General features: G+C 55.3%; 2 protein-coding genes across 3 annotated transcripts; both read right to left on the minus strand.

The window, feature by feature from the left end:
- Positions 1-108: 108 nt before the first annotated feature.
- Positions 109-4096, minus strand: CD74 (CD74 molecule). Of its 2 annotated transcripts, XM_063168846.1 has the most exons (9): positions 3955-4096; positions 2616-2791; positions 2411-2502; positions 2269-2322; positions 2012-2107; positions 1701-1791; positions 1202-1390; positions 769-861; positions 109-667 (listed from the first exon to the last, which is right to left on the minus strand). In XM_063168846.1, the coding sequence occupies exons 1-9, from the start codon at positions 4023-4025 to the stop codon at positions 660-662; spliced, it is 870 nt and encodes a 289-aa protein (XP_063024916.1). In that variant the 5' UTR covers positions 4026-4096; the 3' UTR covers positions 109-659. The 2 variants fall into 2 exon arrangements, with proteins under 2 accessions (XP_063024916.1, XP_063024917.1); XM_063168847.1 differs by lacking the exon at positions 1202-1390.
- A 4031-nt stretch (positions 4097-8127) lies between these two features.
- On the minus strand, positions 8128-10983 carry RPS14 (ribosomal protein S14). The gene is made up of 5 exons (XM_063168848.1): positions 10863-10983; positions 9541-9691; positions 9107-9268; positions 8847-8923; positions 8128-8236 (listed from the first exon to the last, which is right to left on the minus strand). Exons 2-5 carry the CDS (start codon positions 9687-9689, stop codon positions 8169-8171), a joined length of 456 nt encoding a protein of 151 aa, XP_063024918.1. The 5' UTR covers positions 9690-9691; positions 10863-10983; the 3' UTR covers positions 8128-8168.
- Positions 10984-14727: the final 3744 nt, after the last annotated feature.

Genomic DNA, 14727 nt, shown 5'->3' on the forward strand with positions numbered 1-14727 from the left:
GGAGACACAGCTGTGCAAGTGCCTGCAGAGATTTTTCTCTATCTCTTTTTTGTTAAGTTTCATTTCTTTATAACCTCAGACAGCTGCAAACAACACATGAAGCCCTGCTGGAGTTGCTTACAAGGCTTTGTTATTCAAAAGTTTATTTGAGATTATTAGCTTGTGAGATCATTTGTAAAGGAACAATCAGATATAGTCAGGAAAATCAGCCCCTCTGCCTATGGTTACCCACTGCTGAGCCTGTAGGCGAATCTCTGTACAAACCTGAGCACTCCACAATAAAACCCCATTTACTCCAGGAATCTAACAGGGCTCCAGCCTACAGCAATCAGTTAAGAAGCTGGTGGGGGTTATTTGGCTGCTTTTAATATTTGTTCAGTCTAAGGAAGCTTAAGTTCTTCAGCAGGGGGGAGCTGCACTGCTGCCTGGGTGTTGTTGGAGGTTGAGTCAAAGAGAACAGGATTTGTGGATCTGAGGTGGTTGAAATAATTTTCCAGCCTGCTCTAACCACCTTCTGAGGGGACTCTGATGGTGGTGGCAGCTGTGCAGCCTTGCCCACTGTTAACTGCCTTGGAAAAGCAATGTAAGAGCAGAAAAAGAAAAAATTGATCAGGAGCTGAAGGAGCAGGGATGCTGAAGGCAGCTGCTGGCATCCTCTTCTACGCTTCTGTGGGGGAACAAGAGGAGGTACTCAGTAAAACAGCTCAAGGACTTCCCAAAACCCCTCTGCAGCAGTCCCCAGGACTCTGGGGGCTCTAGGACACTCACCTTTGCTTGGGGTCAGCTTAAGCATGTCCACCCCAGAGAAGATCATCTCCTCTGGGTCTGGGGTGCCAGCAGCAGCACTGGGAGCAGCAGTGCCTGCAAAGGGAGGGCAGGATGTGGGTGCTGGACCCTGGGGCTGCCTCATCACCCACCCCCATCCCTCTGAGGGCAGCAGGGCACCCAGTGCTGAGTGGGGGGCAAGGGGGGCTCATGGAAAGCCCTGACTGCACATCTTGGCTCCAGCTCCCCACGGGGGGCTGTGGGTTTTGGGGTCCCTTAAAGCCTCGACATACTGGCACTGGATGGGTGAGGGGTGCTCCCTGAAGCCTGGATGCCCACCTCTCCTAACTCTCTCCCCAGGATGCCCACCTCTCCTAGCTCTACTCCCAAGCAGTCCAGGCACTCCTTCCTCGGTATCCCCTCCCTGGCCACCTACCAGGGCAGTCCAGCTTTCCCCGAGTGGCAGTGCCCTCAATCTTGGTGCCATTTTTGTAGCAGCACCAGCAGTAGCCGGCGGAGGGGAGGCACTGCTTGGGCAGGTAGTCGCCGTTCTCATCGCACTGGGGGCGGAAGTGGCCCAGCAGATCACTCCCAAAAGCTGCCTCTGCTTGGCACTTAGTTAGCACTAGGGCAATAGAAACACAGGGGACACTCCATCAGCCCCCGGGGCCTTTTCCTCAGCAGGAGATTCTGTCTACAAACAGTTAAAGGTGAACAAGCCCTGCTCAGGGACCTTTCTGAGGTTCTCGGTCTGACCAGGGATGGAGGATTTGGGGTGGGGCTCCAGCCTTTTGTTCACCCTACAGGCAGAGATGTTCTGTGATGTTCCAACAGCCACAAAACAGGGTTCCCCACAGAACAAATAGGTCCATGTGAGATATCCCATGCCAGCATCTCCCTGCCTGTGCCCAGCTCTGCAGCCCCATCCCCAATACCTTTCTCTGCTGGGATTGTCTTGCGGTCCTCAGCCTGGGCGTTGTTGGCCATCAGGAACAGCAGCCACTTGTGCATCCAGGACTCGAAGGACTGCAATGAGAGGGTCCAGCACATTAATGGGCATGGGGGAAGTTCACCCCAGGGCAGCCATGTCCTGAGCTCTGGCTTGGACAGGGAAGGTGGGGAACACCATCCCCTCCTCTGGGTGGGAGCAGCCCAAGCCTGGCTAAAGCCAGACTTTGTTTATCCCTTCCCAAAGCACTCCTGGACAGGAGGCAGGTGGGACAGGATGACAGTGACAAGCACTGACCTTCCAGTCCATATGATTCATGGTGCTTCTCAGGTGCTTCAAGTTGTCCATCAGGTTGTCCTTCAGCTCCGGGAACTTCCTGCTGGGGTCTCCTTGCTGTAGAGCAACCACCACAGTGAGGGCAAAGAAAAATGAGGTGGGAGGGTGGGGGTTGGAGTTCTGCAGGATCAGCCAGACATGCTGCAGGAGATCAGAGCTCCCACCAGCTCTGAGCACCTGAGAGACCCCAGACCAGGGCAGGGAGCAGGGGACCTTACCAGCAGCAGGTGCTTCACGATGTCCTCGGTTTTGTTGCTAGCAGGAGCCTTGAACTTAAGAGAAAAGGCAAAGGGGCAGTGTGAGCATGGCAGCAAGGCCTGAGGGCAGCAGGAGTGCCAAGCAGTGGTGGACTTCTCTTACCGAAAGGTCTTCGAAGGATGCGGGATGCATGACATTCATCACCAGAGGTGTGTTTGCCTTGGCCATCTTCATCTTATTCATTGGCACGGCATCTGCCGAGGAAGGAGAACTGTGAGGGGACCCAACCGGGCCGGGTGATCCAGGAGGGTCCTGGAGGGATTCATCCCTTCTCCCCCTCCACCTCCCTGCCCATGGGGCTACTGACTGCCAGGCAGCTTCCTCTGCAGAGCCTCCAGCTGCAGGTTCTGGGAGGTCTTGGTCAGCTTGCTGATCTGCCCGCTCTGCTGGTACACGTAGTAGACGGTGACAGCCTGGCCGGCGATGAGCAGCGCCACCAGGATGGAGAGCGTGGAGAAGGCGGCTTTGCGCCCCAGCGCAGCCCTGCGGGACACGCACAGGGAGCTCAGCCGCCCAGCGGCAGCGGCAGGTGACATCCTGCTGTCCCCCCGTCCCGGCGGTTTGCAGCCAGACAAATGCAAATTCCCCCATCGCAGAGAGCAGAAGTGAAACCTCAGCACCCCTCCACACCGGGAAGCGAAACCCACCGTGGGGGCGGGGGAAGGGGGGACACGGGAGGGGGACCGAAGGGCGCTGCCAGGGGATTTTGGGGAACAGCAGCACTGGGCACCGCCTTCTGCGGGATGGTGAAGCCGCTTGGAAGGAATCCCGCTGGTCCATGGGGCCGGGGACACGACTCATGGGATGCTGTTTAAAATGTGCCCGATCCTGCCCCGCTGGCTGAATGTGGCGCTGTCGAGGCGCAGCGGTGCCCGGAGGTCCCCCCCTGTCCCCGCGGCCCGGGGACGGAGCGGACCCTGCCCGGCCCAGGGACAAGTCCCGAGCGGGACGCGCAGCGCGGGCGTCTGCCTGGAGACTGGTGACGTCACAAATCTAGGGCTTCTGATTGGCTGCAAGTTTTGGGTGGGGTGTCCCCCCCTGCGGCGGTTGGGACACGGGGAAGAGTTGGGACATGGGGGGGTCAGCCCCATAAAGCCATTCGGGTCCAGGGTCCGCTCCTGCCCCATGGCCACGCCTTCATCCTGCCCGTCCCACAGCCTCTTCCCACAGAGCTGCTTCCCCCAAAGCTTCAAGCCATGGCTCCACGCCCCACCCTGTGAGCCTGGCCCCCCCACCGCCACGCCCTGTCCCCTCGGCCCAGCGGTGCAGTGACCCCTTTCATCCCGCTGCCACCCCGTGCCGTCCCATTCCACAGCCACCCAAATCCCCCATCCCACAGCCGCCCCATGTTCTCCTCCCACTGCCGCCCCATGCCTCCCATCCCACAGCCACCCAATTCCCCCCATCCCACAGCCCCCCGTGCCCCTGCCTTGCCTCACAGACCCTCCCATGGCCCTCTTAGCTCCACAGTGCCCCATTCCCACAGCCTACACCCCATCCCCTACCCCACAGTCACTCTGTGCCCCCTTGACCCGACTGTATCCCCTTCCATCCCACAACCACACAATACCCCCCTGTTCCACGTCCTCGCTGTGCCCACTTTGCCCTCCCCGTGTGCCCCATCCCCGTGTCCCCAGCAGTGGCACCTCTGGGTGTCCCCAACGCTGAGCACACCGCTGGCGCGGTCAGAGATGAGGTCCCGCTGCTCGTCAGCCATGGCTCCGTTGGGGTCCCCGAAGAGAATGAGCACCCCGAGAGAGGCTTCTGGAAATACCCTCGGGTCCCCACCCCGCCCTGACACCCGGGGGGGGAAGCCAAAAAAAAATGTCCTATTGGCTGCTGGCACTTGCATCACTGGTTGTCAGGCAGAGCTCTGCTGCAGAGGTCTCCAGTTCAGAGATGATGCTGGACACAGCCCTGAGCTCCACGGCCGCTCTCTGGGGCTTCACTGCCCACCCCACGCCACCAGCAGGTCACCGTGCCCCACTGGTGACACCGGTGCCAGGGGCCCAGAGGCTCTGGTACCCCCAGGGGGGCAGGAGGTGAGAAAAGGGGGTGGCAGTGGGGAGGGTGAGAGGAAAGGTGTGAGGAAGGAAGTGAGGTGCAGAGCTGGGACAGGGGGGTGGGACACCATGGGGAGGACCCCCCGCACCAAAAGCTGAGCAGGGGCCTCCGTGGGGGCACAGTGCCAGGGTGCACCCCTCCTCCCTGGCCCCCTCCCCTGCTGCTGGGGAAAAGCTGCACTGGGGCTCAAGCCCCTCCTGGACCCTCCCTGTGTGGGGGCTCTTGGACAGCGCTTCTCAGGCTGAGGGGATGGTGACTAAAGGATCAAGGGCTTTCAAGCCCTCCTTCCTTCTAGCACTACCCTCTTTGCTTTGCCTGCAGCAGCTTCCAGGGCTGAACCCCCACAGCCAAGAGAGAAGAAACAGCCCCTCAATGTGAGCGATGCCAAAGCACCAGTGGGAGTGGGGCAAGGAGGGTCTCCAGCCCCCCACAGCCCCACAAGGGCCACATGGGCAGGAGCAGCCATCCACTCCATAATGCTGTTTTTTGAGGTGTTACACAATGTCCCAGAGCACCCAAGGGTAACAGACCCCCATGTCCATGCTGGGCTGAGGTCACACTGAGCCCACCACCAAGATGGCTCCAGCATCAGGGCTCAGCACAACCACGGCCAGAGCTCAGCCAAAAGTGAAACTGCAAATGTGGAGGTGAAAGTCCTGCCACACCCTACCTAAACAGGCACCACGGGTTACCTGGCAAACCCCCTGGGGCGAGCAGGGACATGTTCAGAGACTCCATTTCTTTTCCCGATTCACTGCTGAGCCTCCCAGCTGGCAGGAGAGCAAGCAAAGGGATCATTTCAAAGCACTTAGAGGGGTAGGGTGGGGTCTCCTGGCAGATGCTGTTGCTGGAGGAAACGTGGTGAGACTATGCTCCTGCTTTCCAGGTGGGAAATTGCAGCCCCGCACAAGGGAAGGGTTTTGGTGCCTGGAGCCTGGTCCTGACCCTGCAACCCAGCTGAGAAAGGCCTGGGCACCCAGGGATTCACACAGCACTGCCCCAGGGTGTCCATCAGCCTCACCCCAGCCTGTAGCAAAGCTGTGTTTAGAAACCATCAGAGGGGTTTGAAAAGAAGATAAAAAGGGAGAGGATATCTAGAGAAAATGGAATAAAGAGAAGTTAAAAAAAAAAAAAAAAAAGGAAGAAAAAAAAAGGGGTGGGGGGAAGAAAGAACACAAAAGCCTTCCATACATTTTTTGTCTCTGCCATCATGGGCACTGGGACTTTTGGGGGACACACTGGTTTTCCTCACAGCCCCAGCCCACACTCAGCTCCTCATTTTTGGGCCACAATCCCTGCCTGGAGGCCACGCTCCTGGTGCGTTCCATGACCAGCCTCAGCCATAAGGGGAACCAGAGAAAGTCAGAACAGGAACTTCACCAACAAAACCCCAGCGATTCCATGGAGCTGGGCCGGCTGTGCAAACCACAAACGTGGGTGACAACCTGGGGGTGAGCAACATCCCCTCCCAGGCAGGCTGAGCCCCTCGAGCCCCAGCCTGGAGGAGGAATGTCAGCCCCAAGTCAGCCCCTGCTCCACACACAGACATTTCCAGTCAGCTCTTCAATGCCTCACACACAACTTTCTGCCCAGGGCTGTGATAGCCACAGGGTGGTGGGTTCTCAGTCTGTAAACTGATTTTCCAGGGAAGACAAAGACACTTTCAGAGAGCAGCTTCCATCCTGTCTGACCCTCCTCACTCTCCCATCGCCTGAGGCTGGCAATGAATTGTCACCACCCTGTTACCCCAAGGCCTTGTGTTTGGTGCTGCCCATCAAAAATTTCACAAGTCTTTTTTGAGGACAAAAAAGCCATCTGGAGCAAGGAGTGATTTCAAGACTCTGATGAGGACCAGGCCAGCAGAGCAATTATTTCAGGCAGTGAGGTGGAATAACCCAGTGGGCATTCACAAGAAGCCATTCACCACCAGCTGGGTCTCATCTCACGGCTCTCAGCCCCAGACCCTGCACAAAGGTTTGGGGAACACACCCACATTTCCCACCAACCCTGAGGTGACACCCTCAGCAGCACAGGACCAGCCCTGGGCAAACCTGAGGGGAAAGGCTGAGCCACAGGGCTAACCAGTGACCACTGACTGTGTCTGGGGAGGGAGCACAGCCCCTGAACAGCCCCATGCCCTCCACAGGACGAGCATCCCTGCCAAGGCAACACAGGGTGGGCAGGCAATCACTCAAGACAAGCCAGCTGGGTGAGACCAGGGAGTGTCCAGAGCCAGGAGATCCATCCATGCCACTCTGACAGGAGGGCCTTTCCCTCCAGAAAGCCCCAGGACATGAGCCAGGAAACTGCTCTTTGCTGGGGCTTTGGTTTCTCTTCCTCATTCATCATTTCCTCTTTGGGGTTATGCATCAACACAGGAAACTGCTTCAAAGACGTCAGGTCAGCTAAGAAGTCAAAGCAATTTTAACCTTTAATTGTGCAGTGAGCCCAGGCACCAGCTTGCCCATGGCACAGCACTGCCAGGGCAGCACATGGCACAGGCTGGGTGTACAGCAACTCAGCTCAGCCAGCCCTGTGTGCACCTGCACGGATCCAGCTTCCAAGGACTAAGGGTTAATAGAGCAAATCCACCTTCCCATGGAGCAGACACCTTCCCCTTTCTGCATGTGGTAGAGGCTGAACCCGCCTGGACCAGGGTGGGCAGCAGAGGGAGTCAGTGGAAACACGTCCCCCAGCACTGACAGATGAGCAGAGCCTGCTGAATTTTTGCAGCAGCAAAGGTCCTGTGTTGGATTTCTGATATAGAGCTCTCCCCAGATATACCCCATGAAACAACCATGTGATGTCCCCTGGGACAGAGTAACTCACATGGAACACACAAATCACTAGACTGGAAGAGACTTCTAAGATCACTGAGTACAACCCAGCCCTAACACCTCAACTAAACCATGGCACTGAGTGCCACATCCAATCTTGTACTAACTGTGGCTTTTCATCGTGTAAAAACCATTACTAACAAAATAACCCAACACCAACCAACCAGCAAAATTGCAACAAACAAACTAAAAACCCCACTAGCAGGAGGGCACCTGAAACCCTGCCAGCTTGATCTGCCATGCCCTCGGACGTGCCACACCTGCGTGGCCAACAAGAACAGCAACAGCTTTCACAGCATGCAAAGCCTATCAAAAAACAGAGTTGGAGTTGTTGGTAACAGTGCCCCATTCCCTGCTCCCTCCTCTCTCCTGCCCTTTCCTCCTTCAGCTCCATGTTGGCTGAGCTGCTTCTGGTTTCATGTTTTTGACACCTTCTCCTTGTGGAGTTCAACCACCACTTTAAGGACAGGAAAAGTGATCTGAATGGCAAATGGTGCATGTTTAAGGCAGTAAGGGAAGTTTGTTGTAATATTTTCCATGGCCACATATAAAATAACAAATAAAACACTATGGCTGTGCCAAGGGAAATGCTGGCTTAGGAACAGATATCCAGGCAGAGAAAGGACTTTTTCCAGAGAAAGGGGAAGTGATGCATTAAGCAACATTTTGCAGAAAATCCAGCAGCAGTTGCTCGTTCCCAGTCCAGCTTTCTTTTCCAGGAGATGCAAGAGGTTATAACTCATTTTAAAAGCAGCTTTTACTGTACGAATCCCAAGACCCCTATGGCTTTGGAGCAGCCAGCCTGGTTCCCCTCCAAGCCAGATGCCTTGCTCCACAGCACAAGCCATCTGTGGATGGAATTACCTGAAGCCCCTTGGCTTCTGAGCACACCCCAGTAAGGAAACACAGAGCCAAACCGAGGTTTAAGAGAGCTTTAATAACAGAAGGTGCTGCGCTGGTTACAGACGACGTCCACGGCGACCGCCCTTCCTGCGAGTGCTGTCGGAGGGGATGGGGGTGACATCCTCTGCAGGGAGAGAATCCAGAGCACAGTTACCTTCCAGAGGCACCCCAGACACCACCTGGGCACAGCCATCACCCAACACCCATCACCTGGACACCACAGGAGCTGCACATGTGCAGAAGGAACTCTCTGTGAAGGGATCTAGGAACTTGCCACAGGCTGGGTACCGAGGGCTTTGACGCTGTGCAAGCAAAAATTCCCATCTCCCATCCCACTTAAACCACGCGGCCACAGTAGTTCAAAAGAAACACATTATGTTTGAAGAATTTTCAGCACAACCACCACCACTGCATCTTGTGACTTCCCCACAAAGTTCAGGAGTGTCCCTACAACAGCTGGAAAACTCCATTATTACTGAGTCACCGAGACCAACAAGGTATTTTTAGGTGCCAGAATAGCCACGTGACATCAGAGGAGGAGCAGCAACCTGCTCCGAGCTGGGGTTTGCACTGCACACAGAAACCTGGGTTCTGAGTGCTGCTCTCACCACCTACTGGTCAATTTAAGGATCTGTTTACATGAAATTCTTTCACTGACACCATCTAAGTGACCACGAAGTTAAGATCGAGCAGAGCAATCATTTCACTAAATATTCCCTTATTTCCTCACTCACCAATGCGGCCAATCTTCATTCCAGAGCGGGCCAGAGCTCTCAGGGCTGACTGAGCACCGGGTCCAGGAGTCTTGGTCCTGGAGGAGAGTCAGAACCAACAACCCCTTTAATGACCCAGAAGCTGAACACAGTTTACAAACAGCCAGGCATATGAAAGCCACACTTTCCCCATACCAAACCACTCTCCTGGTGTTCCACACCCATTCACCACCAGCCCCCACAGCCATATCCCCACTGGTGCCCCAGCCCTGCTGCTGTACCTGTTGCCCCCAGTTGCACGCAGCTTGATGTGCAGGGCAGTGATGCCCAGCTCCTTGCACCTCTGGGCAACGTCCTGGGCTGCCAGCATGGCTGCGTAGGGAGAGGACTCATCTCTGTCTGCCTTCACCTTCATCCCACCGGTCACACGGCAGATGGTTTCCCTACAGAAGGAAAAGGTGATGCTCAAAACAAAGCCATTCCTTGCTCCTCCCCCAAATCAGAACCTATTATTTCCAATGTTACCAGATCAGTAAGCCACACAGTACCCTGAACACCACCTTCATCAGAAGAGCTCACCAAGCCACCCAGGTAATGTATATGCACCGTGCATGAAGCTCAGCAGAAACTCAAGGATTTGGTGGAACCTTTTGCCAAACCCATTTTCTGCTTTCACACCCGAAGTAGCTGGGCACTGCAGGGAGGTGATACTCACTTGCCAGACAGATCAGTCACATGGACGAAGGTGTCATTGAAGGAGGCAAAGATGTGGCAGACGCCAAACACATTCTCTCCTTCAGCAACCTGGGGTCCCAAGCTGATGACCTGCTCTTCCTTCTTCTCCTTGCCCTTGCGAGGTGCCATTTCTGAGCAACAACAAAAGACATGTATGAGTGTCAGCAGTTTCTCAGCATTGTTCAAGAATTTTATGAAATTCCTGCTATTTCCACCTTTTACCAAGCAAGAAAAAATGAGTTACCACTGGCAAAACACCGGTACATTTCCTATAAACCCCTTTAATTCCCAGCTTTGCTGTATCCTGGCAAGCAGGTCATCATGTACAGCTGTTAAGTGGAATCTCTCCTGCTGCACTTCATGGCAGCTGATGTCCCCAAGTCCCAACACAGCAGTGCACAAGGGAGCTCATTTTCCTTGATAACCAGCAATGCTGAGCATTTCCCTTTGTTTAAGTGGGTTTATGGGAAGAAAACACTAAACCAAACAATTACACAGACCCAGTAGTGTCAGTAAGCCCTGAGTCTGCAGACCTTTAAAGTACCAGCTTGGGTTTTTCCATATTATTGGTCTCCCAACCACATAACTGGGACTAGCCCAGCCAAGTCTCCTGCTCCCGAAGCCCACCCTCAGAGTTGGCAGACAGCAGGGGCAGCACTCGGCTGTGCTCGGTTTGATGGCCGGCGATCCTGCGCATCCGCTCCCAAGCGCAGAAAAACGGTTCCCTATTGCCCTCTCCTGCCAAACTCCTGCTACAGCCGGCGCCCGGCACAAGGGACATGTCCGGCCGCTGCACCGAGGTACCCAACACAAACACAACCCAGATCACCCTCGGCCGTGCCCTCTCCACCAACTGCCCTGAGCACTATAACATCGATTTACAGCAGTATCTGCGCGGCCACTTCCATAGCACCACATCCCCTCCTCGACCCATCCACGGCGCACGGGCTCCACGGACAGCGTTCTCCCCAGCGCAGCGAGGCCCGCAAGGAGCACGGAGCACACGCTGTATCGCCGGTATCGAGCTGCGAGCCACGAACGCGCCGCGTTTCACCGCGGCCCCGACCGCTTAGGATCCGGGGGAGGGCCGGCCCGGGGCCCTGCAGCCCCAGCCGGGCGCTCCGCTACTCCAGCCCGCGGCTCTCCCGCGGCCCATGGCCCCGCTCCGCCGGGCGCGCCTGCCCCGCGCCCAGCGCGCTGCCCCGCGCAGCCCCGGTCCCGCGAGGGCGGGCAGCGGGCGCGGAGGCGGCGGCGAGGCGCGGGCGGGCGGATGGCGGCGGATGCGGCGCGGCCCGGACTCACCTGCCCGTCTGCTCCGGCGGCTGCCGCGGAAAGGAAGCGGCGGGGTCAGGGGGCGTGGGTCACCGCCTCACCCGGAAGGGATGGCGGGAGGCGGCGTGTCCGCTGCCGCAGGCGCAGGGCTGTGTCCCCGTCCCAATCCCGGTCTCTCCGGGTCGGGCCAGACCGTGACCGTCCCTCCCGAGGCCGGGCCGGGCCGGGCTGGTCTCTCCGGTATAGCGCGGCCGCCTCTCCCCCGCACACAATCAATTCTCCCGCCGGCCCGACCTCCCCAAGATGGCGGCGTTCCCCCGGCTCCCTCCCCAAGATGGCGGCAGGTCGGGGGGTGTTTGCGCTCCAGACGGAGCCGGCCCGGGAGAGCTTTGGAAACGAACCGGTTTAAAAAACAACCGGAGGGAAATGTGTGTAACTCCAGCAAGCATTCTGCTTCCTCCCGGCCACGCCGCTGCAGCCGGCTGTGCCTCGGCTCAGCTGCAGCCAGGTTGGGGCGCAGGCCTTTCTCCCTTGCTCCCTGTCGGGGCTGAGCATGGTGAGGGGTCCTGGGGGTCTGCAGGCAGCTGCTTGTCCCCGCCGGAGCCCTGACTGCGAGGAGCTGGTGGGGAATTCACCCACAGGGGGATGTGTGTGGTGGTTTAATATGTGTGAGTGGCGTATTTTGTCAAGGAGCTGATGGGAGAGGTTTCAGTCACGGTGATTCTCTCAGGAGCTCTGGCATCGGATGGGAGAAGCAGAGACTGCAGCTGTGAACCATGAGTGATGGTGCAGGAATACCCTTGAGCTGTGATGGAGGGGATGTGTTCAACTTCAACAAAAAGAATGTCAGTTTGTAAAATTTTACATAAAGGAAGTCCAACAAGGCAATATTTTCTGTTTCCAAGTGATTTAATAAGTGCTCAGGAGGGTAAGGATGGGGAACACCAAAAACCTTCAGAACAGAGGCACAACAAAATTGAATTTATAGAGCTGATGAAATGCTTCCTGGGCATCATCCTGCCCTGCTTCCAGCTGCTCCACCTGGTGCTGGGCTGCCTCTGGAAAACACAGAGCTCTGAGCCACATGGGCTGGGGTGTGAGTGACAGAGCAGGAGCACCCATGGTCCCTCCATGGGAATGCCTGACAGAGCTTCAGATCTGCATCCAGAACTGTGCTCAGAGCTGGGCTGGTGGAGGAGAAGCAGCTGGACAAGGGAGGCTCCTTATAACAGCACTGCTAGCGAGGCTGTGCAGTCCAAAGGCCTGGAAACATCTGCAGGGAGGGTCCAGCACCTCTGCATCACTGAGAGCATTTGGTGCTGGCCCATCAGAAATGTCTGCCTCCCTTCTCATGTCCATCTCCTCTGCAGCTGTGGGGTGCTATGTGTTTTTAGGGTAGCATCCACTTGCCCATATTGCTTATCCAGATTTCCCATATCTTTTCCTTTCTCTGGCCAGGCATTCCAGGATACAAACCTCTGGGCTGCCAGCAGGAAAAAGAGATTTGATTCTGAAGGCTCCTTGTCCGGCTGCACTGCCCCCACTCTTGCTGGGGCTTTTCCCTGGGAAAGCTCTCTGTGCTCAGGGATGCCACTGTAACCCCGGTCTTGACCCTGTGAACACCTTCACTTGCTCCTGTGCTCGATACACTTTTGCCACTGCATCAGGGTTCTTCCTGTTTGGATGTGGAAGGAGAGGCTTTTAAAATACGCGTTGGCAGAGCTGCTGTAATTCTAGCCAGGAGCTCCGGTGGCAGCGGCCTGATTTGGAGGAAAGGGGAAGGAAAGAGTCAGCAGCAGAGGTCAGCCTGTGTCAGGGCATGTGTGCTGTGGGTGCCCTGTCTGAGGAGGAGCCTGGGGCTGGTGAGGTGTGCACAGGCAGGCTGGCTTTGTCCCCACGGAGCCACGTGTGCTGCTGTGCCTGTGACAGTCCTCCAAGAGGACTGTACGAGCCTATGGATATTCCCCCTGGAACAGATGCAAGCCAGAGGCAAAGAGACAAGCCTCAGCTTATGGGCAACAGGCTGAAATAACCATATGAGCTGCTAAAAGAATTAACCCACTGGTTCAAAATCCTGTGCTGCCCTCAGCCCTAAAGCTGGGAGACAGACTGCTCCACTGGGCAGGATGGAGTTTTCTCCACTCCCTGGGACACATTCTTCCCTTTCACTTTGCCTTGCACTAGTTCTGGTGTGTCTGCAAGGGAGCTGCTTGCCCTGCAAAATGTTCCTGGGGCTGGAACGCCAGCTCCAGCCAGGCTGTCCTGCTGCTGAGGACCGCGCTGAGAGCATTCCCTGGCTGGGATGAGAAGGGAGGGGCTTCCAGCAGGGGCTGCAAGGATTGCGTCCTCCAGCCTGGCTGGGAAGGATGCTCAGGCCACTGTGGGGTTAGTGCCAGAGATGATGTGTATTTGCTTTGAGAAATCCCCCAGATTTAGTTCCTTAATGGGTAATTAACATTCCAGCTGCTCCTTGGTAATAGCCTCTCCAGCCCATGGGAAACCCACAGACACGGTGACGCTGCAGGCGGATTTCATAACTCAGCTGGTGACTAAACAAAAAAGGGCAGGCAAAGGGGAATGCTGCTCCTAACATCTTCTCCTGCCGGGCTTTGGCCTTGGGGCAAACTGGTTCAGGCTGAGTGGGGTCAGTGGCAAGTGACTGGCCTGACCTGCAAAGGCCCCAGCTCCAGGCTTCCCACAAGAAAGAACTTTTGGTGCTCAGATATCACTGTTTCCATGGCTGTGAGTTGTTCCCATGAGCCATGGACCAGTGGCCTTACTGGTGGCCTTGAAACAGAGACTGGAACTGGAAGAGGCCAAAATTCCCCCTGCAGCAGGCTGAACCCCAGCTGTCTGCCTGATAGGGAGCAGAGTCTGCAGTTGGGGCTCTCTAACAGACCCCTCAGGATGGCATCTCCTCTAACAGCTATGGCAAAGAGACATTCAGGGTCCCAATTGCATCATTCACAGGTGAAAAAAAAAATCCCAAACTTTTCCATTTGCTTTTAAGGCCATTTTTAGTTTCAAGAAGGGCAGTTGGTGCATGCACACATGTAAAATGATGTGTCAGAAACAGGCGTAGGAAGATTAAAACAAAAATCTCTAACACTGAAGTTAAAGCACTTAAGGAATTGGCAGAGACTTCAAGAGCGAGTTTCTGGTCCTAATGAAGTTGGTGGAAGTGCTGCCATGGACTTCAAGGGGACCATAATGTGGCTGTAACTCAGTAGGGAGCTGGAAGTGTTGATTAATAAATTGGAAACAATGCAGAGGAAAGCTGCTGAACTGCTTTCTGACAGATGTGCTGAAGAAGAGCCTGTAGCTTAAAGCACGCAGGAAAGGAATTGGTTTCCTTTGTGTTTGCAAACAGAAGACAGGCAAGAAAAAAAAGCTACCTGATACTCATGTAAAATGGCAAAGCTGGTATTAATAAATCCCAGTGCCTTTCTGAGCAGTCTTCTGTTTCCAGTGAGTCTTTTTTTCTTAAAAAAAAAAAAAAAAAAAAAGATATTCACAAATGCCAGACCTAGAAGACCTAGAATTCAACAAATTCCTTTTTCTCAGAAGAAATTATTCAGTGGAAAACTTTACCACTTGAGACTGTGGATTCTGCAGATTGTTCTTGGAGTTTGGTGCGTGCCTTTGATTACTCATTGCTGGCTTTTTGCTCAATGATTTGTGCATGAATCTCCTCTGGCGGAGGTTAGTGTGGCCTCAGAATGCTGTTCCCAGGGGAGATACTTTTTTCAGGCTGAGTTTGCAAATCATTTAAGGCTGAAAAAAAAATAATCCCTTTAATACCCTTTACAGCAGTTCACAGTTGAAAAACTTGCTGTTTGTCCCTTTTTGTTTTCTGAGCTTTCAAGTAACTTTGGCATTTGAAAAATATTCAGGG

This window comes from Melospiza melodia, chromosome 14, assembly GCF_035770615.1.
Source record: "Melospiza melodia melodia isolate bMelMel2 chromosome 14, bMelMel2.pri, whole genome shotgun sequence".
NCBI lineage: Eukaryota > Metazoa > Chordata > Aves > Passeriformes > Passerellidae > Melospiza > Melospiza melodia.